The sequence below is a fragment of the Theropithecus gelada genome, chromosome 1 (assembly GCF_003255815.1).
Source record: "Theropithecus gelada isolate Dixy chromosome 1, Tgel_1.0, whole genome shotgun sequence".
NCBI lineage: Eukaryota > Metazoa > Chordata > Mammalia > Primates > Cercopithecidae > Theropithecus > Theropithecus gelada.
Genome location: NC_037668.1, coordinates 56673657 through 56700276, shown reverse-complemented (window position 1 = coordinate 56700276; position 26620 = coordinate 56673657). Strand labels below are relative to the sequence as shown.

At 41.8% G+C, this 26620-nt stretch overlaps 1 protein-coding gene across 1 annotated transcript; it reads left to right on the top strand.

Moving 5' to 3' along the window:
* On the top strand, positions 1-26620 carry SRSF4 (serine and arginine rich splicing factor 4). Its single transcript, XM_025385934.1, has 5 exons — positions 1-745; positions 20871-21013; positions 21904-22016; positions 25831-26045; positions 26602-26620. Exons 1-5 carry the CDS (start codon positions 639-641, stop codon positions 26618-26620), a joined length of 597 nt encoding a protein of 198 aa, XP_025241719.1. The 5' UTR covers positions 1-638.

The following is a 26620-nucleotide window of genomic DNA, read 5'->3' as shown; positions in this document are numbered from 1 at the left end:
ATATACGTATTCTCTCATAATTCTCAAAACATCTCTGGAAGTAGGAACTACTCCCCCCCTTTTACAGAAAAGATAAAGGAGAGTCCGAGACATCGCGCGTAACGAGCCCAAGGTCACGGGTACACAACCGTTTGGAAGCCAGGTTTGATTCCAAAGCTCCGGCTCCAAAATCCAAACCACACCCGGTTCAAAGGACAAAAGCAGGAACGCTCGCTCGCTGGGCTCTGGGAGGTGCGGGCACTTCCGGGGGAGGGGCAAAGCCAGCTGGCTGCGGAAGGCGGTGCAGGAACCCCTTTGGCGAGCTCGCAGGAGGACGTGCCGCAGCGCCGCCTGTCGATCACCTTGCCCCGCCTCACGTCGGCGCGCCCCCGGGCAAGCTCCTCCCCCAATCCTGGCCGGGCGGGAAGCGAAAGCGCGCTCTCTCCGGTTACCCTCCGCCTAGGGGAAGGGCGGGGGAAGTGGAAGCGCGCGCTCGTGAGCTGCGTGCTCGCGTACGTCGCCGGGGTTCGGCTGCGTCCGTCCCGCCGCCCGTCCGTTGCCGTTGCCGCCGCCGCCGCCGCTGCCGCCGCGCTCTCGCTTTGCCCGCCGCCGCCTGAGGGGGGCTGGGGCCGGGGCCAGCCACCACTGCCGTTGCCGGGATGCCGCGGGTGTACATCGGCCGCCTGAGCTACCAGGCCCGGGAGCGCGATGTGGAGCGCTTCTTTAAGGGCTACGGGAAGATTCTGGAGGTGGATCTGAAGAACGGGTGAGGAGGGCGAAAGAGGGTCCGGCCGGGCGGGGACAGACCCCAGAGACCCCAGCGGTGGTGAGGAGGCCGTGGGGACGGGAGAGGGACGCCTGGTCCGCGCGGAGCGGCTTCTGGCCTGACCAGGCTCCGCCATAGTGGCGGCGCCTCGGGGGCGCGGGTAGGCCCCGGTTCCCACTGCGCCTGCGCGGGTGGGGGTGGTAGAGGCATAATGGGAGCTGTGGTGAGGCCCTGAGTGGGACAGGGAGAAGGAAAGCCCGAGTGGGGCTGGTGCTCCGGGCAGGAGGGCACAGCTCCAGGGCGCCCGGGAGACCTGGGTTTTCCCTTCCTAGGCCCGGGACTGGGGCCTGGTTCGTCCCTGGGTAGAGACCAACCTTTCCCGCTCTGAGGATTACTGGAAATAAACAGGATTTCCTGCTCCCTTTCACCTCTTCCCCAGTCTGTGGATCAGACGGTCACAGCGCGTCTTTCCCGGGGACTGGAGCGTTGGAGGGAGGCCCTTTTTAGCCATGTGCCACGCTCTTTTGGGCGGGAGACTCCAGTTTGAGTAGTCTAGTGACAGTTTCGAAAGTATCGTCTTGCCGTGCTGAAAGCCTTCACCGTTCCCTCTGCAAGAGTAAATTAAAGTCTTAACTCCTTATCTTTAAGACTCCGTGCAGAGTTTCCACGCTGTGGTTTCCGTTCTCCAACTTACCGAAAAATTGTTTTGCCGTTTTAGAATTTGTTAGGAGAATAATGGCCACCCTGGCTAGTATCTGCGTCTCGTTAACGCAGACGGAGACGAAATTGTTAACTTACTGCCTCCCCCAGAGTATGATCTATTACTTGTATTCCTAATCTACTTTTGCAAAATTAGGGCCAGTATGAGCTACAAGTTTCAGGGAAAACTGTTGAGGAATAAGGTCTGGAGAAAATACTCAACGGGGAAAACTGGGAACCAGGAAATGTTAGATAGGGCTTGGAAGGCATGGATATAAAAAGGACTGGGGTAACATTTTAGGGCACTAAACCTTGGGTGTCAGAGAACTCCCGACTTAAAAAAATACCTCTACTTTGCAACAGGTCTAATATAGCTACCGTTTACTCCCGAGGGTTATATAGCAACTGACACCTGAAACATTTTGAAAGTTGCCTAAGTATGTTTCACGTTTGAGACAAGTTGGTAGCTACCATATTCTCAAATGATTGTCTGGGTTTAGAAAGTCATTTCAAATTAATCGTTAGGAAGAATCGTTTTCTGAGGACGTCTTTAGTAAAGTACTGATTTCTTTTACAAAGGCTTAGAAAATTACTCCTTTTGTACAGTAAAACGTTCAGTTCTTAAGGATGTATTGAAGTGGGGGCTGGATGTTATTGTATACATTTCATATATGTGAAAGTTAAAACTCCAGTTGTTTACAGAGCCCAACTAAATTGACAGAATAACTAACTTTTGTGAGCAAAGTGTGGGCTTTGAAGCCAGCCAGTTCTAAGTCAAATCGTGGTTCCACCACTTATTACGTATGGGCAAGTTACTTCTCTGAACCTGGTTTCTCATTCATGTGGAAAAGGAAGATTAGAGATAATAAATATAAAGCATTTGGCTTAGGCAGTAAGTGGCAGCTATAATCAGAGGGATGAGGAAACATCTTTGCTTGTTGGTGTTTGATAACATAAAGCATGTTTGGTGAGGTCTGTTTTCTAAGGTTACTCAGGTGATAGTGTGCGGGAAATGACAAGACTGTTAATGGGAAACTGATTCATCAACCAAATGTATTGATAACCCATCGACAAAATGTCCACCACTGTGCTAAATGAATTGGGGGAGGAGGCAGAAAACAGTTCTGCTCTTGAATAAATTAAGCATTATGACATGTGCACGTTGAATTAAGAAATGTTTGCTTTCGCTTTAAACTCTAACTAGTAAAACTTGGAACGATTTGCTTGAAAAGATGTGTTGAAATGGGCTTTGAAGAATAGATTAAGTAGAGCTTGAAGTGAAGAATTTAGGTGTCTGGGAATAGCGTATGTCGTAGTTGGGACTCAGACATGGTGACTTGTGCCTGTAATCCCAGCTGAAGTGTGAGGATTACTTCAGGCCAGGAGTTTGAGACCAGCCTGACCCCATCTCTACAAAAAAATTTTTTTTAATTAGCCACGCGTGGTGGCACTCGCCTATAGTCCTAGCTGCTTCAGAGGATGAGGCAGGAGGATCACTTCAGCCTAGGATTTCAAGGCCACAGCAAGCCAAGATTGTGACACTGCACTCCAGTCTGGGTAACAGCAAGACCCCCACCTCTAATAAAAGTACAATGATGACTTTTTTTGCTTTTTGATGAATAGGGAAAAAATATTTTTTAATGTCATAATTGGTGTTGAAGACATGGCCTTCAACAAAGAAGCAATTATGAGAAATAATAAACAATCTAACATGGATTGAGCCTTATGAAGGATCTAGAAATTTAACAACATAAACCAGAAACAACGACTATTAAGATTTTACAGTAAAAATTCAAAATCAGTAAGTAGGAATTCAAAGGCTCTGGAGAAGGAAGAAGTGAGCAACCCAGAAGGAAGATGGAGCGATAAGAGGAAAGAGCCTTTCAGGACCCTAAATACCTGGGTGGTTTTTTAAGGAACTGTTCATTCTTACAGTTATGCTGCCAAACCATGATATGCATGAAATGTCATTGAAAGTCAAGGTTGAAATGAAGTCATTTTAGAGTTTCAAAGAGAAGTATGACGGTCACCAGACAGCACACAATATGACCTCCTGGCATCATTGAGGAATCATTACAGAGGAAAATGACTTCTGGGAAGAAGACCAATGGTAAAGATGTATATCAAGCAAAAATTACCTGTAAGGCAAAAATGCTGGAGAGTCTGAAAGGAAGGAGTGAGTACAAAGGAAAAAGCATAACTTAGCTATATATGTAAACTTATAGTTCCCAAACAGAAGGGCAGTGGATCTCCCTACTGATAAGCATGTTGGAACATATCTAGATTGTGATTAATAATTGCAACTCAGAAACACATTTTGGATGTTTTAGATAGGTCTTTGAAGAATTGCTGGAGTTCAGATTTGTAGAAGTGAGATGTATCAGTAGATACGTTAGGCTGAAGGGTTGTAGGTTAAATTTAGAATTAAGGCATAAAATGCTTGTATAGACCGATCGCAGTGGCTCACACTTGTAATCCCATCACTCTGGGAGGCCAAAGTAGGTGGATCACTTGAAGTCAGGGGTTTGAGACCAGCCTGGCCAGCATGGTGAAACCCCATCTCTACTAAAAATACAAAGATTAGCCGGGCGTGGTGGTGGGCACCTATAATCCCAGCTCCTCTAGAGGCTAAGGCAGGAGAATTGCTTGAACCTGGGAGGTAGAGGTTGCAGTGAGCCGAGATTGCATCAGTGCACTCCAACCTGGGCAACAGAGCAAGACTCTGTCTCAAAAAAAAAAAAAAAAAGAAGAAGCTTATATAATAGGAAGATGACCAAATAAGGAAACAAATGAGTTCTTCAAAGGAGATTTAGTGTCCAAGAAAGGATTCTATGGATCCTGATAGGATTTGGAGAAGAGGTATGTAAGCAACAGTTCATTGCCTGCCATTTTATTATACCAGGCAACCGTAATGTAGATTGCCACTGTTTTAGAGAACTTTTTGAAAGATGGTTTGGGACCACAAATACAACGAAGATCTCCCAGGATCGTATAGACCATTTCAGTTCCCATTAAGGTCTCCTACATTTCTACCCGCCCCATAAACTTCATCGAGTCACTGCAAGGGCCAGGCACGGTGGCTCACGCCTGTAATCACGGCACTTTGGGAGGCTAAGGCAGGCGGATCACCCAAGGTCAGAAGTTCAAGACCAGCCTGACCAACATAGAGAAACCCCTGTCTCTACTAAAAATACAAAATTAACCAGGCGTGGTGGTGTATGCCTGTAATCCCAGCTACTCAGGAGGCTGAGGCAGGAGAATCGCTTGAACCTAGGAGGCACAGGTTGCAGTGAGCCGAGATTGTGCCATTGCACCCCAGCCTGGGCAACAAGAGCGAGACTTTGTCTCCAAAAAAAAAAGAGTCACTGTAGGGAAGGGAGGGGCAAAAAGAATCCTAGACGCATATCAGGGAAGCAACAATATTAGCAGCACCTCTTTATAGCTTTTCAGTTCTGTGGTAACTTTTGCTGGCTTTGATTGTATATAGATTTTATTTTTTATAATAAGCCACTTCATGTAAAGTGTGCAAGAATTTTGAGTACACTAGTTGCCCTTTTGCCACAAAATCTTGTGGTTTTAGTCAGATCTTTATATCTTAGCTTTTCCAAATTTTAGTTAATGAATAAAACTTACCACATGCTAAGATTATTTTGCCTGTCTGGTAGCTGGAAGGATAAACCCCCAGATCATTGAAATTTATAGTTTTATTTTTTAGTTAAAGTCATGAATTAAAACTCTCAAGGGAAACTTGGATTTAGACTTCAGAACCTGTGTTTCATGTAACAGTGAAATCATGAATAGCCTGAATTTTCAGGGGATGTTGTGGTCTGTGTAGTCAAGCTATCTAATTATTACCAGAAAATTTTTGTTTTTATCCTTGTTTAATGCACCGTAATTTTTTTAATGTGGAGTTCAAGACTCTTCGAGTGAGGCAGGTCGTTGTTCTGTGTGTCACTGATCACTGGAGGGCATTATTAAGCCTTAGATACTAAGAGGAATCTCTGCCAACCCCAGCACCTACATGGGGATTTTTCTCTTTTGACTCCTGAATTCTTGAATTCTTGACAGATAGGAAGTATATAGTTAATGTTCCAGGTTGCTGGTTTCTGGTTAGATGAGCTGTTGCAGTATTTTGTTTTTCTTTTTTTTTTTAAGTTTTTAGTTTTTAAGTCTTTCAAGACTTCTCCCAAGGCCCTGTCATTCATCGTTACTGTATTCTTAATCATGAGAGGGATTATCTTCACCCACCACCAAGTGGCAGAGAAGTGCTTTATCATTTTTATGATAATGCTATAACTAATGAGTGACAGAAAATGACAAAAGAAAAAACAAACACTTTCCCTTTAGGAACCCTACCACCTTTTTGTTTTTAAGCCCTTTTGCCAGCCTCGGAAGTAGCATCCCATTTGCACCAGCATGTACAAAGCATTAGAGTCTGTGTTAAGAAAAGGAAGACATTTGGTTCTGGATTAATTTTGGGATTATCTAAGAAGAGATTAAACAAGTTTTGTTTAAAAGCTTGTTTGAACAACTCTGTTTATGTATACTTAAAGACCCACTCTTAATTTTCAAAATAGCACATATTTATTTATGACTGGACTTTTTTTTTTTTTTTTTGAGACGGAGTCCCTCTCTCTCTCTTTCCCCGTCTCTCTGTAGCTCAGGCTGGAGTGCAGTGGTGCAGTTGCACCTCACCTCCCAGGTACAAGCGTTTCTTCTGCCTCAGCCTCGCAAGTAGCTGGGAGTACAGGTGCGTGCCACCACCCCTGGCTAAAGTTTGTATTAGTAGAAACAGGGTTTCACCATGTTGGCCAGGCTGGTTTTGAACTCCTGACCTCAAGTGATCCGCCTCACAAAGTGCTGGGATTACAGGCGTGAGCCACTGCACCTGTCCTATTATAATTTTTTTATATGGAGAAGGACCCAAAAAAAAAGTCCGAAGATGAAACGCTTTGCATGTGGGGTTTTTTAGTTTAGTTTTTTTTTTTTTGTTTTTTTTTTTTCACATACAGGTATGGGCATGTGCACACACACACACTCTGTCTCCTTTTTTTCTTAATTAAAAAACCCACCATCCGGTTGCGGTGGCTCACGCCTGTAATCCCAGCACTTTGGGAGGCTGAGGCGGGCAGATCACGAGGTCAAGAGATCGAGACCATCCTGGTTAACATGGTGAAACCCCCTCTTTAAAAATACAAAAATTAGCTGGGCATGGTGGCACACGCCTGTACTCCCAGCTACTGAGGAGGCTGAGGCAGGAGAATTGCTTGAACCCAGGAGGTTGCAATGAGCCGATTTTGGGCCACTGCACTCCAGCCTGGTGACGGAGCGAGACTCCATCAAAAAAAAAAAAACTACTTCTTGCACAGTCTCTCCCTTTTCTTATGCCTCTCCTCACTCGTTTTTTTATTTTTTATTTTTCAAACTTGGAATCATACTATAAATTATTTTATAATTTGCCTGTTTCACCCTAGCAGCCTGATCCTTTTCCTTTGTCATTAAGTCTTCTCCTACAACCTGGTTTCTAATGGCTACATAGCACTCCTTCATACATAATGGTATTTAATGGACATAATTAGAACCATGTTGCAAGGCATTTAGGTTATCTTTGTGTTTGTACTATTTTATGCATGTATAATACTGTTGAATATCTTTTATATGAATTTTTGTATGCATTTCTTTTTACCTTAGGGCAGATTCCTGCAAGTAGACTTTGGGAGTCAAAGCATATACACGTTTTAATGCTTTTGCTAGCTATTTCATTACTTGGTAAACTATTTGTGTTTCCACCTGCTGTGTTTAAGAGCTCCTATTTTTCTTTTTTCTTTTTTTTTTTTTTGAGATGGAGTCTCAATCTGTCTCCTAAGCTGCAGTGCAGTGCAGTACCACGATCTCAGCTCACTGCAACCTCTGCCTCCCGGGTTCAAGCAATTCTCCTGCGTCAACCTCTCAAGTAGCTGGGATTACAGACGCCTGCCACCACAGCCCGCTAATTTTTGTATTTTCAGTAGAGATGGGGTTTCACCACGTTGGCCAGGGTGTTCTCGAACTCCTGACCTCAGGTGATCCACCCACCTCATCCTCCCAAAGTGCTGGAATTACAGGCATGAGCCACCACACCCGGACAAGAGTTCCTACTCTTCTGAACAGTGCCCTTTGTTATAATTTTTTAAACTATTTTTTTCTAATTAAAATGTTTAGCCTTATATATGAGGAAATCATCTGACCGTCTTTAAGGCTCATCTATTTAGCCTATCAAGCATAACAAATTCAAGAACTTTTTGGACCAGGTGCGGTGGCTCAAACCTGTAATCCCAGCACTTTGGGAAGCTGAGGTGGGCAGATCACTTGAGGTCAGGAGTTTGAGACCAGCCTGGCCGGCATGGTGAAACCCTGTCTATACTGAAAATACAAAAATTAGCTGCGTGTGGTGGCACATGCTGTAATCCCAGCTACTCAGGAGACTGAGGCAGGAGAATTGCTAGAACCTGGGAGCCGAGATTGCACCATTGCACTCCAGCCTGTGCAACAGAATGAGACTCCATCTCCAAAAAAAAAAAAAAGAACTAGAAACGAAAACCTTTTTGGGCTGGGCACAGTGGCTCACACCTGTAATCCCAGCACTTTCGGAGGCCGAGGCAGGCAGATCACGAGGCCAGGAGATCGGGACCATCCTGGCTGACATGGTGAAACCCCGTCTCTACTAAAAAAAAAAAAACAAAAAAATTAGCTGGGCATGGTGGCGGGCGCCTTTAGTCCCAGCTACTCGGGAGGTTGAGTCAGAAGAATGACGTGAACCCAGGAGGCAGAGTTTGCAGTGAGCAGAGATCACGCCGCTGCACTCCAGCCTGGGCGACAGAGCAAGACTCCATCTCAAAAAAAAAACAAAAAAAAAAAACTTTTTGACTCACTAGAGAATAAATGTAGGTTAATTGTAGATCATTTAGATATTATGAAAGCATAAAATGAAAAGTATTAAGAATCTTTTTAAGATAGGTGAGGTCTTATGTGCAATTTTGTGTCACACTTTTTTTACTTAATTTATCTCATGTACTTTTTTCTATTACATTAAAATCTTCCTTATTAATGACTTCATAAAATCCATTATATGGCCATATTATGATTTACCCAACCATTCCTCTTATATTGTCTACCCTTTTTTTTTTTGGTCTCCTAATTCTTGCTGTTATAAGTAACTCTGTGATGGGTATTATGTGCATAAAACTTCGTTTGTATTTTTATTATCCCTTAGTACATACGGGTTCTATGAAATAAAATTCATGTGTCACAGCAGGAGTGAACATACTCAAGTATCTCAGTGCATTTAACCAAATGACTTTCCAGAAAAGCTGCACCAGTTATACTTAACACCAGCAGTGTATGAGCATGCCCATGTGGCGGTCACCTCAACAGCATGGAGCACCCCTGTTGTGCTTGCTGGCGGGTCGTGGTGGCTCACGTCTGTAATCCCAGCACTTTAGGCCAAGGCGGGCAGATCTCCTGAGGTCAGAAGTTCGATACCAGCCTGACCAACATGATGAAACCCTGTCTCTACTAAAAATACAAAAATTAGCTGGGCATGGTGGTAGGCTCCTGCAATCCCAGCTGCTCGGGAGGCTAAGGCAGGAGAATCACTTGAACCTGAGAAGCGGAGGTTGCAGTGTGAGATCACACCATTGCACTCCAGCCTGGGTGACAGTGAGACTCTGTCTCAAAAATAAAAAATAAAAAAATGCTAATTTACCGAGTGAAAAATGATCAGGAAGTTTTTCTTGAATGAATAATAAATAATGAGAACTCAGACTATGAATTAAGTAGCATGCTATCATTGTTTTATTAGTAATATAACTATTACAAATGTGATCAAATTTTTTTTTTATTAAAAGTCACTTTTTGAAGTCAACTTACCCCCAAAAAAGTATATTACTTTTTCCCCCCAAGACATAGGGGATTTAATTTTTTTCTGTCATTTTGAAAAATCAATGCCAAGAGATAATACCCTATTAAGATTTTTGACCAAATGTTACTAGCATAAATTGCCCTGACTTAAGACCTCCACTCCTTGGTTCTTGGTCCCTTCAGTTTGTGGTGTGAATAAACATCATTTGTAATTATTTGACTAAGTCATTTAAAACCCCTGTTCTTCAGTTTAACATACTGTTTTGCTCCTCCCTTTCTCATTGAGGTATTGTATGAATTTAAGGGCCATGTGAAGTATTTGTCCCTTCTTAAAAGATAGGCACAGGATATAGACTGGGTAGTAAAATGTGGTTTGGGTTTCTAGTGTTTTTTATGCTTCCAGGTACCCAGAACCGCAAATTGTACTTTGAGCTCCTCAGAAGAAAGGTGCTCCAGGCATCTAAGAGAATACCGTTGGGGTGATACTTACAAATTTGTAAGCTAACACTGAAATCTTAAAAGTTTAAAAATGTTAATGCATTTGTATCATTTATTTTTCAACTGAGTATGTCAAAGCACTTTATAAACAAGTGTTGTCCATAGTTTGTACTGATGGGGAAACTGAGGCATGGGGTGATAAGGTGACTGGCCCAAGGTTACAAAATGAGTTATTGACAACTCTGGAAATAGAGGATTTTTTTAATTCACATATTAGATATATGTGGGCATTGGCATTCAAAGCTTCCCTCGTGCTATTTCCTTTAGTCCTGTCCTTTGGGGACTTGCCTCCGAGGGTGAGAGGGTAGTTCAGGTTTCCTGGCTTGTTCAGCCTTTTGTCTCTGTAGAGGCTTCCAGCAAGCTGACAAGTTACTGCCAAAAGTGAGACAGATGGTATTTTTTATGATGTTGTCCTTAGTTAGAGACTGTTAGTGATTCTTCTCCTCAGGCTACTCTTTGAAAAGCTGTAAGGTGGTATCAGCTTTATCATGGTTGGCTGAGGAAGGATTTGTACAAGTAAATGTTCTCTGCCCTATTGTCATTCCTAGGGTCATCTGGTCTCGGAGTATCCTGAAGGTGAGGGATTAGATTGTGCTCTGAATTGGTATGCCCATAGTTTGAGGAAATGTTTTACTTTTCTGTGTGTTGAGATGAAAGTCTCCCAGGCTAAAGATTTCTGAACTGCACATAATGCCTGAAGAAACACTTGAAAGGCACTTTATTTCTCCCAGGTCCCCAACCATGGGTTTAGGCTTTTATGCCAGAAAGGGGACCTTCATGAACAAAGACCCCCAAGACCTAGAGAGAAGAGGAAGTCTGAAAGAGGGAGGTTTGAATTCAGCCTTCAGGAAAGAAGAGGGCAGAGCAGGAGGCTCAGGCAAGGGAGTCAGGAACCACAGACCAGAAGCATTGACTTGGAAAGGTTTTCATGTAATTGAAATGAAGCTATTGATTCATCCATTTTAAAAGAATTTGAAAAATTCATTAAAATGTTAGTGGCATCCACTAATTAATAAAAGCATAGGGAGTGGCATCTTTAAAACCAAAAATGAAAATGAAGAAACAGACTCCAGCCCAGGGACCAGGGACGATTATGAGGGACATGGTGCCTCATACAGCCAAGATGATCCAAGAGGCATCATCTTTATGAAGCTTTAACACCTGGCAGCCTGCTCATTGTGTTGTTTAAGAGGTAAGTATGAACTGGTTTTGTTTGTAGCTTTTGTGTGGAATCAGGTAGTGCTGTCTGCAGAGTGTAAACCTTTATTTCATTAAGTAGGAATAACAGACACGGTAATTCTGTATTAAATCCCAAGAGTTTTATTCTAAATTGGTAATGTGACTTTCATCTCTGGAGTTTTTTCAAATTGTTTTTAATTTGTGGTTGAGTCTCCATGAACTTTTAGTGTGTCATCAGGGAATAGTTGATTCCCCTCTTTTGAAACCTTTGGATTTCATTTACCCTTAGTGTTGAAAAGTATCAGAAAATTGAAATGGACGCAGATGATTGTATCTGCCCTCCCTTTCAGGAAAGCCATGTTGACTTTAAAATATCAAAAAAGTAAGTTCAGTTATGATTGCAGGGGATAATGATAGTTTGATCCACAAACTGTTTGCAGTGTAAAAGTGAGATACCTTAGCTGACTTAGTTCATTTTTGAAAGTTTTGGATAGCTAAAACAAAGTTGGCAAATAGGCTCATAGAGCAGTTACAGAGTAAGACTAAATTTTGATACAGATTCCTCTCTACCTCCCATTCTGGGAGGATTTAGTTTTACTGTTTGGTGTTTAGGATAATGATTGTTCTATTTTTCTCAACCCACTATGTGAATATGTTTTCTGTTAGAGATGGGCTGTTATCTGCAATGTGAACTCAATACCATGGGCTTGAGTTTGGTTATTTCATCATTAGAGAATTTTTTTCAGCAGTTGGTTTACTTTATGAGAAAGGATCATGAGTTTAATTTTCCTAGTGATATATTTGTGTTCTCATTGTCAAGATATGTTTCTTAATGATTTGTTACCTTTTTCTATTTTCCTAGACTAGTATTAAAATTTTGATAGCATGTGGGTTTGGTTCCACTTGTAGAGAATAAATGTTCACAACTTACTGATATTAGCACACATCACATGCAGAAATGGTGTTTTCTTGCCACTTACTCTTTCTCATGAGATGCTTATATTCCTGTGGGCATTTGTCTTCCACACTACAGCACATAATTTGATGAAACATTTTCTGTGCAAGAGCTTGTGTTTCTCCAACTCTGGTTTTATGGACCACTTCTTTTCATTGGTGTATAGGAGGCGGTTAGAACGTGGTGGTAGAATGCAGGTTTTAGGTTACCTGGATGTGAAGAATCCCAGGTCTTTGGGGTAGCTTTGGAAGTTATCAACTCTTCTAAGTTGGTTTCTTGATCTGTCAGATGACAGTAAACCTCAGAGTTGTGAAAATTAAATGGATATAATGTGTGTAAAGCACTTAGCGTAATGCTTTATACATCGTAAAATTTTGAAAAATAGGAGTAGTTATTACAAAGAAATTTGAAGAAGAGGCGTAGTGGGCTGCATGTTAATAATAGTTTGTAGTTAATGAAAATTAAATCACATCATCTTAGATGTTTATCATCTGCATAGTACTTTTCTGGTTGCTGCTTTAATCTTTGTATAGTTGAAAGTCTGTAAACTTTCTAGTATTCTTTGATTTCTGGCCCATTTCCCTCCTACCATTCACGCTTATATTTTTTGGTTCGAGTCACCATTCCTTGCAAAACTAATTAAATACATTCCTAAACACATGATATTGCCAATATTCATTCACATCCACCACGTCTAGGTCCAAGTCTTCATCTTCTTTATGCTGGTCTAATTTTTGCTGAGCCTTAGAACCAAAGACAGACTCTGGGGGTTGATATGGGACCTCCAGAATGGGGATTGCACAGAATAATCTTATTTTTCCTCTATTCTTCTAGTCTGTTATGTTCTGAACCCACACATGTTTTCGGAAGGACCAGATGGCTGACACTGGCTAATGGGAACCAAAAGACGAGTGAAAGTAACCTGGTTGTCACATACCCCCAGCTTAGAGGTGCTTCACCCTGCCCCAAGGTCAATTTCTATTTTCTCTAGAGACTTTATCCCATTATATCAAAAACCTTTACTACAGCCTGACTTATCTGAGGTTAGAGTATCATTAAGTCAAGCAGCAGCATTTGTTGAATGAAAAAAGATTGTACACAGGACTGGGAGAGAAGCATCTGCCTTTAAAATACAGTAGAAAGCCGGGCATGGTGGCTGGCTCACGCCTGTAATTCTAGCACTTTGGGAGGCCGAGGCAGGTGGATTGCCTGAGCTCAGGAGTTCAAGACCACCCTGGGCAACATGGTGAAATCCTGTCTCTCCTTAAAAAAAAAAAAAAAAATGCAAAAATTAGCCGGGCGTGGTGGTGCACACCTCTAGTCCCAGCCACTTTGAAGGCTGAGGTACAAGAATTGCTTGATCCCAGAGTCAGAGGTTGCAGTGAGCGGAGATCGCACCACTGTGCTCCAGCCTGGGCGACAAGGTGAGACTATGTTTAAAAAAAGAAAAAAGGAAGTAGAACCTTGTGGTTTAGAGCTGGGGTTTTTAGAGTCATGGGTCTGGGTTCAAATCTAGCTCCTCCACTCATGAGCTCCTTGACAATGAGCAAGTTGCTTAGCCTCTCCAAGCCTCAGTTTCTCATTGTAAAATGGGAAGAATAATAATACATTCTTCACGTTTGATATATGAATGAATGAAATATTATGGATAAATTATTTACTGTTCCAGGCAGTGTGCTAAATAAATAGCCAATAGATACTAGCCTTTGTTGTTCTTAGTGAAGAGCTCATAATCAAAAGAGAAGGTAAGCACAAAGACAAAAACAAGGCTTAAAAAGCTACAGAAACATGACTGGGTGCAGTGGCTCACTCCAGTAATCCCAGCACTTTGGAAGGCTGAGACAGCTGGATCACGAGGTCAGGAGTTCGAGACAAGCCTGACCAACATGGTGAAACCCCGTCTCTACTAAAAATATAAGAATTAGCTGGGTGTGGTGGCATGCGCCTGTAATCCCAGCTATTTAGGAGGCTGACGCAGGAGAACTGCTTGAACCCGGGTGGCGGAGGTTGCAGTGAGCCAAGATCGCACCATTGCACTCCAGCCTGGGCGACAAAGCGAGACTCCTTCTCAAAGAAAACAGAAACAAAAAACATAAAATTGAATAGAAGTGCTAAAGCTAAAGAAAGTCCTAAAATAATTGGAATAGGCAGGTTTTCTGAGGCTTCTTGAAAGAGGTAATTCTCAAGCATATGGAAGAAGATTGGTATAATTCAACTTGTATAGTCAAGGTGTTCCGGGTTTAGAGAGTGACGTAAAGATACTTAGGAGTCATTATAGGCTTCTAAACAAAAAAATGATTTAGCAGCAGACTTTTCCTGATACAATACAAAAGACAAGTTGACTAAGTAAAAATAGCTTTAGCCTAGAATTATATAAATTAATCCAAATGGTAGAGACAGCCCTGAAGGCCCAGCAAATGAGAAAACTGCAGAATTTGGCAGTAGACCCAGTGGGTAACCAACCAATAAGGTATAGTCAGAAGTGATTACAAAGGTGTTGGGAGCAAATTAGATGGTCAAGGGATCTGGAAGAGAGACATCATGAGGTAGGTTTTCTTCTTTGAAGGTGGGGAAAGATCAAGTGCAGACTGAGCTGTGGCCAACGTTTGCAGACCAGGAATCCACACTAGCTCTAATCAGAGAGCCCTTGGTGTGCGGGAACTGCCAGTTTGCCGACGTGAAAAGAGTCCCAGACTGGGTAATGGTGAGCCCTGAAGTCGCACCCCAGCTCTGCCACTCAGTGAGCACGGGTAAGTCATCCACCTCCTCCAGGTGGCCTTGATGGCCCTCCCTCCTCTGAGACTAAAGAAAGAGAGGCCACGATGCCCAGAGCAGCCTCCTTCCCGTCTCAAGAAAGGAAAGGATCTCAGGAACCCATTTCATGTGGTAGCAGCTTTTAGTTGTGGGTTGTAAACAACCCTCTGTTGCCAGGAAAATCAAATTGCAACCATAATCACTGATCCTAAGCGGTAAATGTGACATTGGTTAATTCTTCTGTGAGGGCCTGAACGCTGGTTCCCTGGAATGTTGCAGACCTTTGGAATCGGGGCAGTTACACTGTTCTCATTCACAAGCTTTTCTCTGAGTTGTCCTCTTCTGAGCACTAGAGTTGGTTGCAGAAGTGTCTTTCTACAGTTTGCCAAGCACTTTTTGCAGACAGCAAGAATTGCCATTTTTTAGTACTGTCCTATCAGTGTGTCCTGACTTTTTACCTCATAAGACCAAGTTGGCTGAAGCATAGGACATCACTGAGTGCTTTGAAAGAAAGCTGTTTGATTCCTGTTCACTGAATGCCATTTCTTTCAGGGTAAATTTGAGGGCTTTACCCTTAAAGTACAGTGCTACTGACTCTAGATTGAGGGTTCAAGCCACCCCATGGGTTAACTTCAACAGATGAAAATTTTTCCTTGGCTACAGCAACATCCCTAATCCTGACCAGCCATGGAGAGGTTCGGTTCTTACAAGGAAAATGAGTGAATGTGGGAATGGCTCACCACATTGTGAAAACAAAACTCACATCCTGCTGATGGTTGGCTGAGGACTGTCATGTCCACATACAAAGAAAAGCATGTGGCACAGTTTTAGGACAAAGGTGAGCAGAGATCCACCGTGGAAAGGGGCATATTTTCTTATAGAGAGACCATCCAAGGCATGCCCCTCGGTAAGCAGTGTTGGTGGGTGACCGCGGTCACACGCATGGAGGCTTGCTTTCCCCTGCTCCTCATACCCACTCCCTAGCAGTTTCTGGTATTGAGCACCCCCTTAGTCATGCCTTGCCCAGTTAGCCATTTATCAGCCTATTTCCAGAGCAAGTCATGGGCATCAGATTGCAGATAGGACTTTGTCTCCCTGTTCAGTGAAGATGTTTGGAAGACAGAAGTGACCCTAAGCTGTTCTGAAAAGGGTTGAGATAAATCCTCTTCAGTAGAACATGACAGAGCAAAGGGCAGACTTGATGGTGTTTGGGACCATTGGTATAGGATCAGAGAAAGCATGTTAGCAAGGATACAAACTCAGATGATAATTCTTGCCTGAAGAAGTGTGGTTAACATTTCTAAAGTTGAAGTCTTAGAGTACCTTAGTTTTAAAAATGTGTCATTCCAGTTCTGCCTTTTCAGAATTCTGATTGATAACCTGAGCAGTACATCAGCTGTTGAATGAGGAAGATGAGTGCATTGGCAATGGGATAAGAATGGACTAAAGTTTAGAGCAGCCCATATAATTCAGTGTGGCTTTTGTTTGTGGTATCCAGATACCTGTCCATACTTGGTAAAAATTATGCTGCCTGCCTTTTTTAGAGGGAAAATGACAGTAACTTCCCCTCATTCTTTTGACTAGGTTTGTCAGGATAGAATGTGACCAGAGGAAAATAGTTTTGGTAAAGACAACACAGTGCTTGGGATCAGATGAATTTTGGATTTCAGATTTTTTTTTGGATTTGGGAATGTTTGTATTGTACTTAATGGTTGAGCATTCCTAAACCGAAAATCCAAAATGTTCTGGTGAGCCAATCTGAGCATCTTGCTGCTCAGAAAGTTTCGGATTTTAGAGCATTTCAGATTTTGGATTTTCGGATTCAGAATACTCAACCTATTGCAGAGAAACATTAAAGAAAGGAGTTTCTTCTCTTACTTGAAGGGTGTTGTATATTGAATAGTGACGTCATGCTTTTTATTCTTTCATATGCATAGGGGAGGAAGATTGAAAGTGTATTGCAGGGCTCTTTGTGTTTCTGTCAATCCCTGCTGTGGAGGGGTTTTTACATTTGTCTTAGATTCTTCTGAATTCCTGCATCCTATGAATTATTGAAAGATGTTCTTTGTTTTTAATAGAGCAGAAGAGGAAGGATTTCTGCTGTTAGAATTAGAGAAATTTATCTCTTGGGTTGTTTTGTGAGGCTTACTCACAAGTCACACCAAAGATGTATGTACATATATGTACACACATGCATACATATAATAGTGTGTATACATGCATGTATGTATTTTATATTCCTTTTTACTCTGACAAAGGATTCAAAAGGAGATTGCTTTTTGAGACAGATTTGTTTCACATTACTTGCTGCAAAGCACAAAGGGAGTGTTAAGCTTGGCTTTAAAAGGCTCTAGTGTTAGTTACCAGGAAGAGCTTTACTTTGTCAAAGGCACTAATTAATTCAGGAACAGTTGAAGTGTTTAAGCTAAAATTGGGACCTATAAATAAAAGGTATTTTAGACAATAAAAATTTATCCCTTTCCACCTGTTGGTGTCTGGTGGTACCATCCTAGTCCAGGCATGTCAAATTTTAGAGTTTAAATTTTCCATTTTTGAAGCCCAGCACAGTGGCATGTGCCTGTAATCCCAGCTACTTGGGAGGCTGAAGCCGCAGGATCCCTTGATCCCAGGAGTTCAAGTCCAGCCTGGATAACATATTGAAACCCCATCTCCATTGTTAAACCAAAGGAGCACTAATTTTAACACTTAATCTGTCATGCTTTTGATGTTAGTTATAGCCTTAGAGATATGCAGTAACTCCCTCATTTCATGAATAAACTAAGACCCCAAAGAAATAAAATGATTTAAATTTGCTGTTCAAAGTTTATTGCAGAACCAAGACTAGAACCCAGGCCAGTTCTTGCTGCTTCAGTCTTAATAGTTAGGGAGTTTCAGCCCTGGTGTCAAACCACAGGTTTGAATGCCAGCTCGGCGGGGTTTTTTTAATGCAAGTTATTTAATACTCTGTGCCTCGGTTTTTTTCATGTGTAAAACAGAAATAATAGTACCTAGCTGAAGGGGTGCTATGAATATTAGCTATGATACCATTGCTTAATATAGAGAGATTGTTTAGTCAGAGTTAGGTAACATTTTATTATCTAGTCTTCCTGTCTTAATTTATTTCTATCTTATTCACTCTATTTATTGAATGAAATTAAGTCATTCTTCAAGTAAAGCAGATTTAGTAGAAATCTGCTCTTTGCTTTATTCTCAGAACAAGAGTCCCTATTAGGTATGGTTTGTTGTATGGAAAGATGTTTGTTTTAATCTTCCAAACCCACTCAGCAGACAGAAGTGACAGTCAAGTGCCTGATTTGATCCTTGAACTGAACTTTGATACGTTTCAAATAAATTTTTTTTAACAGAATAGTAGCCAAAATTTTTCTGTAAAATAAATTTAATCTCAAGTCAGCTAATTTAATAAATGTTTTGGATACCCCCAAAACAGGCTTACCAAGTGACCCACTTGTTGGAACTTTTTAGAAGTAAATACTGGGGAAGGCTTGTAGGAATTTTTCTGTAACATTACCAATTGTCCCTGTAACTCGAGGAAGTTGTATTAGCAAGATATGCCTTGCTTCATTCTCAGCTTGCAAAGAAAGATTCATCTGTCTTAACATTAATTTTTATTTTTAAATTATCCTGCCTCCACTGAACAGATTGTCACTGCTTTCTCTGAAAGGTCAGGGTAAGTTCTGCATATGAGCCTTAGAACAGGGTGATCTTTGAGTCTGGGAGAATGTATGACCACACAGGTCTGACAGAAGCATCACTTGCCATCAGTGGCCACTGTGCTTTCTGTTTCAGTTGACCTGCAGAGCTTAAGGATGTTGCATTCTGTGACCGCCCGCTCTGCCCAGTAGTTGTAACCCTTAACTATTTTGAGGAAAACAGTTGGTGATTTTCCTGTGGTTTGTTTAATCCTCAGGATTCTGTGGTGTCCTAAGATCACATTAGATCAGTCCTGGTCATTGAACAGTGCCGAGCCAGAGTGTGACTTGAAGGGAGTGGAGGCCATTCCTTCATGCCCAGGCCGAATGTCCCTCCTCCCTCTGCATGGCGTCAGGCTCTCACATGCTGCCAAAAGCAGTGATGCTGTGGACAGAGCAGACTTGGGACAGAGCACTCTTGACAATTAAATTCAGGAGGGCACTTTTGTTATTGTTACTGTTTTGAATCCATCTAGAGATAAACCAAAGTAGAAAATAGTTGAGTTTTTTTTATTTGCCTTAAAAGAAAAATTTTGTCTGAAAATAATATAGTTTTCCTAATGATCCATTCTATCTAAGAAAGGAAAAAGCAGCTACATTATATTATCTATTACAGATTTTTAGTCACCGTTAAAGCACTTTTGGACATAGTAAGTCAGTGATTTGGAGAGGCTTTACTTGCCTTGTCGAAGATAACAGCATATTCAAAATCCTTCTTATTAAGCTGCTCAGCAATTCTAGCCTATGGAAGCGTGAAACTATGTTTTAAAGACTTCACAGCCCATAAATTGAGCCAGGTGGCTTCTGAATTGTGTTACTGCAAGACACTTCCTGTTAAATAACTGGGTGTGTCTCTATTATATTTTTTTAATGGAGTTGACGTTCAGTGCCAGGCAGACATTTCAACATAAAGAACCCTCCAACGTTGTTACCTACACATTGTAACCTAGCACATTGTCACCTGGAGAGACTTGTATGAAAGAAACTCTATAGTAAAGGAAAAATTTCGCAATTCTGAATTCTCACTTATTTAACATGTTACCGAGTACAGCATTACATTCTAAAGAAACTGGAGGCTGGGCGCAGTGGCTCACGCCTGTAATCCTAGCACTTTGGGAGGCCCAGGTGGGCGAATCACCTGAGGTTTCGAGACCAGCTTGGCCAACATGACAAAACCCTGTCTCTACTAAAAATACAAAAATTAGCCAGGCGTGGTGGCGTGCGCCTGTAATCCCAGCTAGTGGGAGGCTGAGGCAGGAGAATCGCTTGTACCCAGGAGGTGGAGGTTGCAGTGAGCCGAGATCGCGCCACTGCGCTCCAGCCTGGGCAACAGTGAGACTCCGTGTCAAAAAATTAAATAAATAAATCAGTAAAGTGGAATCATTTTTTGTTAGCAGGCTGGGTGATCCTCTGACAAGTCCTATAACTTGTTTGTAGTGTCAGTGTGTTTAAATGCAGAGGAACATTAGTCAGTGTGTGCCCGTGTACATACAGCCTTATTAGAGTTTAAATAAATTGCTTGTAACTTTCCTTTCTGATTAGTTATGATCAATAAAATGGTTTTGGTTTTTAAATATAGGCAGTGGTCACAAAGCTGGACTTTTCACAGCTGTGTCAGACCAAACTAAATATTTCTTGAAAACATAATTTACAGGGCATTTGTATAATCTTGCTTATAAGTATCTTACAAATTTTGCACTTTAGTTATATAAATTGTACTCTTTAATAGGCATTAATAGGATGGGGCATTCTTTTGGATATATGTTAAGCCACCAAACCTCTTGGCTGGAAAAGATACAGCAATACCATTTAAAGACGTTTGCATGAGGTGTATACAGATTTCATAGAATTCCAGCCTATTCTAAAACTTCATGGAAATGAATTTGGAATCTCACAGGGAAGTAAATAGCTCCAGTCTTTTTTTCACTGATAATCACATGTGACAGATGTGTTTTACGTAGAGTAACAGGAACCTTAAAAAAAAGTTTTTTTCTTTCACATGATTTAACAGTTATTACACAGTGCCTGAATGTAGATGTAATTGTTCTCTAAGATACCACTTTTAAAGCTAAAAAAGATGAGTTGTATGTGGTTATATATCTTGTAGCATTATATATTTTGGATTCTTATACCAAGCATCCCTGTCTTTGCAGTTGCCACCAACTACTTGGGAAACATAAGAAGTGTCCTGCGTATGTAGCCAGCCTCCTCCTAGAAAGATAGGAGTCTACTTTGAGAAGTCTCCCTACCTTTTGCAGTGCCTGTTGGCACAAAGCAAAGTGATTTCACCTAAAGAGAAGACAAAGCTGATCCTTAGTTTGCAAAATCCACCTAACCTTTGCTAAGCATGACCCTCATTGCTTTCTCTTTAATGTTAGTGAAGCTGGATGTCAAAATGGTACCAACCAGTATTTTCTTTGCTCTCTTCTAGATACGGTTTTGTGGAGTTTGATGATCTGCGTGATGCAGATGATGCTGTTTATGAACTGAACGGCAAAGACCTTTGTGGTGAGCGAGTAATTGTTGAGCATGCCCGCGGCCCACGGCGAGATGGCAGTTACGGTTCTGGACGCAGTAAGCATTCAAAGGGCATACTTGTATCAGTAACATGCTTTTATTATCAAATGCTAATTATTTAAAGTAATTAATTGATATTGCATTTAAATGTATTGATGTTTAAGCTATTTTATAAATTATGTGTCTTTTAAAAAAAATGTAGAATTACAAATAAGCCTTTGATAATGTTTAATTTTAATTAAATTAATGATAATTTCTTGTTTGTAATACTTTATAAATATGTTTAATGATGTGTGTTTGTGTTGTTTTTTTTTCTCTATAATGCAATTGTTTAACATAGATTTAACAAAGACCTCAATGTTTTAATTAAAAGAATCCTTTGAGGCTAAGATGACTGCCTGTTCCATTTGCTGACCTTGGGTTACCTTTCCATGCGTGGCTCTTTGAACCATTGTGGCCCTTGGCTGACCAAAAACAGGAAGCCATGTGACGACCGCAACCTTTCCCCATTAGACCTGGGTGGTGAGGATCCCAAGGGTTAGACACAGATGAGATTAAACTGAAATAGGTGCCTGAAAATCTTTTTTTTTTTTTCATATAAAATATTCACAAAATTTTTAATCACTGTGAGTAACACCAGTAACTGATTAGTAATTTGGTTACTTATTTCTAAATTGTTAAATTGTTAATCGTTTTTAATTTATGCATGTTAATCTTAAATATAAATATTAATGAATATGTATACTTACAACTTTTTAAATTAAATGTTTATATTTAGCTGATTGCTTCTTTAAAAATCTATTTTAGAATTAAGGATGGGAATAGAGTTAAAACGTGCTATTGTTTGGGGTGGGGGTAAATAATATATTTAAGTGGGGGTGTGTGCTGTGTCATTTTTTTTCCTTTTCCTCCACTGAAATAATCTTATTTATTTGAACCTTCCAAAGGTGGATATGGTTATAGAAGAAGTGGCCGAGATAAATATGGCCCTCCTACTCGCACAGAGTACAGACTTATTGTGGAGAATTTGTCAAGTCGGTGCAGCTGGCAAGACCTAAAGGTTTGGGCCCCATTAACCTTTTGGGGTAAGGTTGGGCAGGAGTTAAAGTTGGGAAACAAGTAAATTTGTGCAGGCCTAGGCATACCCAAAATATAATGTTACATGTATGAAAGCCTGCACAGAGCTGGAAGTAATTAAAGATTCCATATGAGTACAAAATATATCAGAATTATACTTCTACTGAACATTGTGGGACCATCATTCTAAGGAGACATCTGTGAGTTTGTTTGGTTTTGTTTTGTTTTTTGTTTGTTTTGTTCAAGACGGAGTCTCACTGTGTTGCCCAGGCTAGAGTGCAGTGGCGCCTTCTCGGCTCACTGCAACCTCCGTCTCCCGGGTTCAAGCAGTTCTCCATCTCAGCTTCCTGAGTAGCTGGGATTACTGGCACCCGCCACCACGTCCGACTGATTTTTTTGTATTTTTAGTATAGACGAGGTTTCACCATCTTGGCCAGGCTCGTCTTGAACTCCTGACCTTGTGATCCACCCGCCTCAGGCCCCCAAAGTGCTGGGATTACAGATGTGAGCCACTGCACCCGGCCTGATTTTGTTGTGAGACAGAGTCTCACTCTGTTGCCCAGGCTGGAGTGCTGAGGCACGATCATGGCTCAGATATTGGTTGTCACTGTGTTACCTAGACTGGTCTCCAACTCCTGACCTCAAGTAATCCTCCAGCCTCAGCCTCTGCAACTGCTGACATGACAGAAACTTGGCCCAAATGTGTTATATGAAATTTCCCTCTGTAAAGAATGTTTGAAACCCCGTCTCTACTTAAAAAGATACAAAAATTAGCCAGGCGTGGTGGTGGGCTGGGCACCTGTAGTCCCAGCTACTTGGGAGGCTGAGGCAGGAGAATTGCTTGAACCTGGGAGGTAGAGGTTGTAGTGAGCCAAGATCGTGCCACTGCACTGCAGTCTGGGGAATAGAGCAGGACTCTGTCTCAAAAAAAAAAAAAAAAAAGGTTACAGGAAGATGCCAGTATAGCTACTCACCAGTCAGTAAAATGGTTGAAACCACCAGTGTTTCCTGCAGCATTTGCTGTAACATGCAAATTCACATCAGCTTCAATGTGTATCCTTACTGGTGAAATTGACAGTCTGACCCATGTTCTTTCATAAGGTTTTTGATGGAATATTTGTCCTGAAAGAGTTTTGGTGTCAAAAATTAAGATTCATTGCTAATGTTGGCCATCCAGTGTAGTCATTCCAGCTTTTTATTATTTTTTAGACAGAGTCTCACCCTTTCACCTAGGCTGAAGTGCAGTGGCGCCATCTCAGCTCACTGCAGCCTCCGCCTGGGGTTCAAGTAGTTCTCCTACCTCAGCCTCCAGAGTAACTGGGATTACAGGCACATGCCACCATGCCCAGCTAATTTTTGTATTTTAGTAGAGACCAGGTTTCGCCCTGTTGGCCAGGCTGGTCTTGAGCTCCTGACCACAAGTGATCCACCTGCCTTGGCCTCCAAAAGTGCTGGGATTACAGGCGTGAGCTACCACACCTGGTCCCATTTATTGACAACAGTGTTTTTAATCTCAATAGGGAAGAAAAACTTACTGAGCAGTATCATAATCTGAATGGTCTTAGGAGGATGCATGAAACGGGTGTTGTTTTGTCTCCCTTCTTGCTTTTTTTGGCCATATTTAAACATGTCATCTCTAGCAAAATGAGTGAGTGTATTTAGGTTCAGGAAAGAATAGTTAGGAATCCTTTACATTTGTACAGTTTTAATTTAAAGCACTTCTATTTTTTCCCCCCCTTTTTAAAATTTAATCCCAGCAACCTTCAAGTAACAGATGCAGAAGAGCTGGGACCAGGACTGTTAACTCCCAGTTTTTTCAGGTGCATCGTGCTTATTGTCAGCACCGTAGTAGACCTTTACTGAATGTCTGCCAGCACAATTCTGCTTGCTGAAGGAATGACTCCAGTATTCTGAGAGTTAGGGATTGAACATCATGGATAGAAACTGGAAAACTACTCTCTTCATCAGTAGAATGCTAACTCGTCATGTGGTGTCACTAAATGTAGCATTAAATTAAGTTCGTAGAAAACCTCTTAATTTTTTTGTTAAAACAGAGCCTAGTTACTGTTGGGGGAAAGGCTTATGGGGTGCCTGTATAAACTGGCCATAAAAATATGGGACAATAAGTTGTGCACAGCCACAAGAGGCCTCTTGTGGGAGGAGGAAAGCCTTATCGCCATTATGTTCCCGTGCTCTGAGCAAGACTTGCTCTCTTATCCATAAACACTGTTCAAGGAGAAAGACACTCCTTCAAAGCATTGGAATGTGGCCAGACATGCAGCTTCCTAGTTAACCCCGCTCCCACCAGCTACTCTGATAAGTTAAAGATATGCTGTTTCAGCACAAAGGAGATTCATTTAAACCACCACTGCTATAGATTACGCATATGACACACTGCCTCCCTTTTCACCATTTTGCCCTAAACGTCGGCTTCTTAGATCTAAATGATTGTACTCAATAGTGTGGAGACCAGAACTCTGAGCCTTTTGCAGCCTTCATTTTGCAGTTAACCACCTGGCCCCCACTCTTTATGCAGTCTTAACCTCTCTCTTCTCATTCCTTCATCACCACCAGACTTTGGATGTCCTATGAGTGGTATTGAGGCTGGTCCCCCACAGTTACCACCCTTGGTTGGCTCTACACGTCTGTACCTTCAGGGAGTTCCATTCTCAGGAAACGACAGTAACAGATAATTGAGCAGATTTCCTAGCTCTCAAGCTGGCGAGCCTAGATAGAATCCTGGCTCTGCCACTTGACCCTTAGCAAGTTACTTTACGTCTTATGCCTCATATTCCTCAACTATAAAATGGAGTTAATATTAATTTCTACTCAAGGTTATTGAGATAATTTAGTGAATTGTATATATAAAAAGCCTAGAATGGTTTCTGGCACAATGTATGTTAGCTATTTATCAAGGAAATACAAAAAGAAAACAGGGGATATTAGTAGTTTAAAAAATAAATTTTATTTTTTATTTATTTTTTTTTGAGATGAAGTCTTGCTCTGTCGCCTGGGCTAGAGTGCAGTGGCATGATCTCGCTCACTGCAACTTTCACCTCCTGGGTTCAAGCGATTCTCCTGCCTCAGCCTCCCAAGTAGCTGGGATTACAAGCGCCTGCCACCACGCCTGGTTGATTTTTGTATTTTTAGTAGAGACAGGGTTTCACCAAGTTGTCAGGCTGGTCTTGAACTCCTGACCTCAGGGATCTGCCCACCTTGGCCTCCCAAAGTGCTGGGATTACAGGTGTGAGCCACTGCGCCTGTCCTTATTTTTTTGTTTTGAGGCAGTGTCTTGCTCTTTACCCCAGGCTGTAGTGCAGTGTCACGATCACGGCTCACTGCAGCCTCAACCTGCCTGGGTTCAGATGATCCTTCCACCTCAGCCTGCTGGGTAGCTGGGACTACAGGCATGTGCCACCCCACCTGACTAATTTTTTAAATTTTTATAGAGATGGGGTCTTCCGTGTTGCCAGGGCTGGTCTCAAATTCCTGGAATCAAGCAATCCTCCTGCCTCAGCCTGGCAAAGTGCTGGGATTACAGGCATGAGCCACCACACTTAGCCCCAAAACTTTATTTAAAGGAACAATTTAATGTGTATTTATTGTCTCTCCCACCCACCTAATATGGCTGGTGCTTTAAAGAACCTCAGTACATGATTGGTGGGTAGATGAATATATTTAAGAATAAACTTTATTCTGCGGAACACTGGCATTTCTTAAGAAAAGAAAAGTTCACTCAGATCATTGCATTCGATATTTTAGCAAAACATAATATAGTCACGCTTTTTTTTCTTCAGGATTATATGCGTCAGGCAGGAGAAGTGACTTATGCAGATGCTCACAAGGGACGCAAAAATGAAGGGGTGATTGAATTTGTATCTTATTCTGATATGAAAAGAGCTTTGGAGAAGTTGGATGGAACTGAAGTCAATGGCAGAAAAATCAGATTAGTTGAAGACAAGCCAGGTTCCAGACGACGCCGGTCCTACTCCAGAAGCCGGAGTCATTCAAGGTACTGTTGATGTCTTTTGTGTATTGGAGCTCACCATAAATTCATTACTGAGCACATAGATAAGTTATTTACATTTTCCTGTTGAGTTCTTAATAACATGATTCCATCTGGTTCAGTAACTTAGAATTTTGAACTGAACATTTATTTGTAAAATTCTTGAACTCTTAGGTCATGAGTACAAATAGAAGTAAAGTCCCTTCTCTCAGAAATCAGAGGCCTTGGTGGGCGTGGTGGCTCACGCCTGTAATCCCAGCACTTTGGGAGGCCAAGGTGGGTGGATCACCTGATGTCAGGAGTTTGAGACCAGCCTCAACATGGAGAAACCCCGTCTCTACTAAAAAATACAAAAAAATTAGCCAGGCGTGGTGGTGCATGCCTGTATTCCCAGCTACTTGGAAGGCTGAGGCAGAATTGCTTGAACCTGGGAGGCAGAGGTTGCGGTGAGCCGAGATCGCGCCATTGCACTCCAGCCTGGGCAACAAGAGTGAAACTCCATCTCAAAAAACAAAAAGGGAAATCAGAGGCCTCCTTCCACATTTCTTCTTGGGATCCCTAGATCCTACTACCTTGGTTGA

What these genes read in the sequence shown, in the direction of transcription:
- SRSF4 (XM_025385934.1), top strand. Translation starts at nt 639, where the DNA reads ATGCCGCGGGTGTACATCGGCCGCCTGAGCTACCAGGCCCGGGAGCGC. An exon ending in GAGGTGGATCTGAAGAACGG is followed by an intron (nt 746 to 20,870) that starts GTGAGGAGGGCG and finishes GCTCTCTTCTAG; the next exon opens with ATACGGTTTTGTGGAGTTTG. An exon ending in GCAGCTGGCAAGACCTAAAG is followed by an intron (nt 22,017 to 25,830) that starts GTTTGGGCCCCA and finishes TTTTTTCTTCAG; the next exon opens with GATTATATGCGTCAGGCAGG.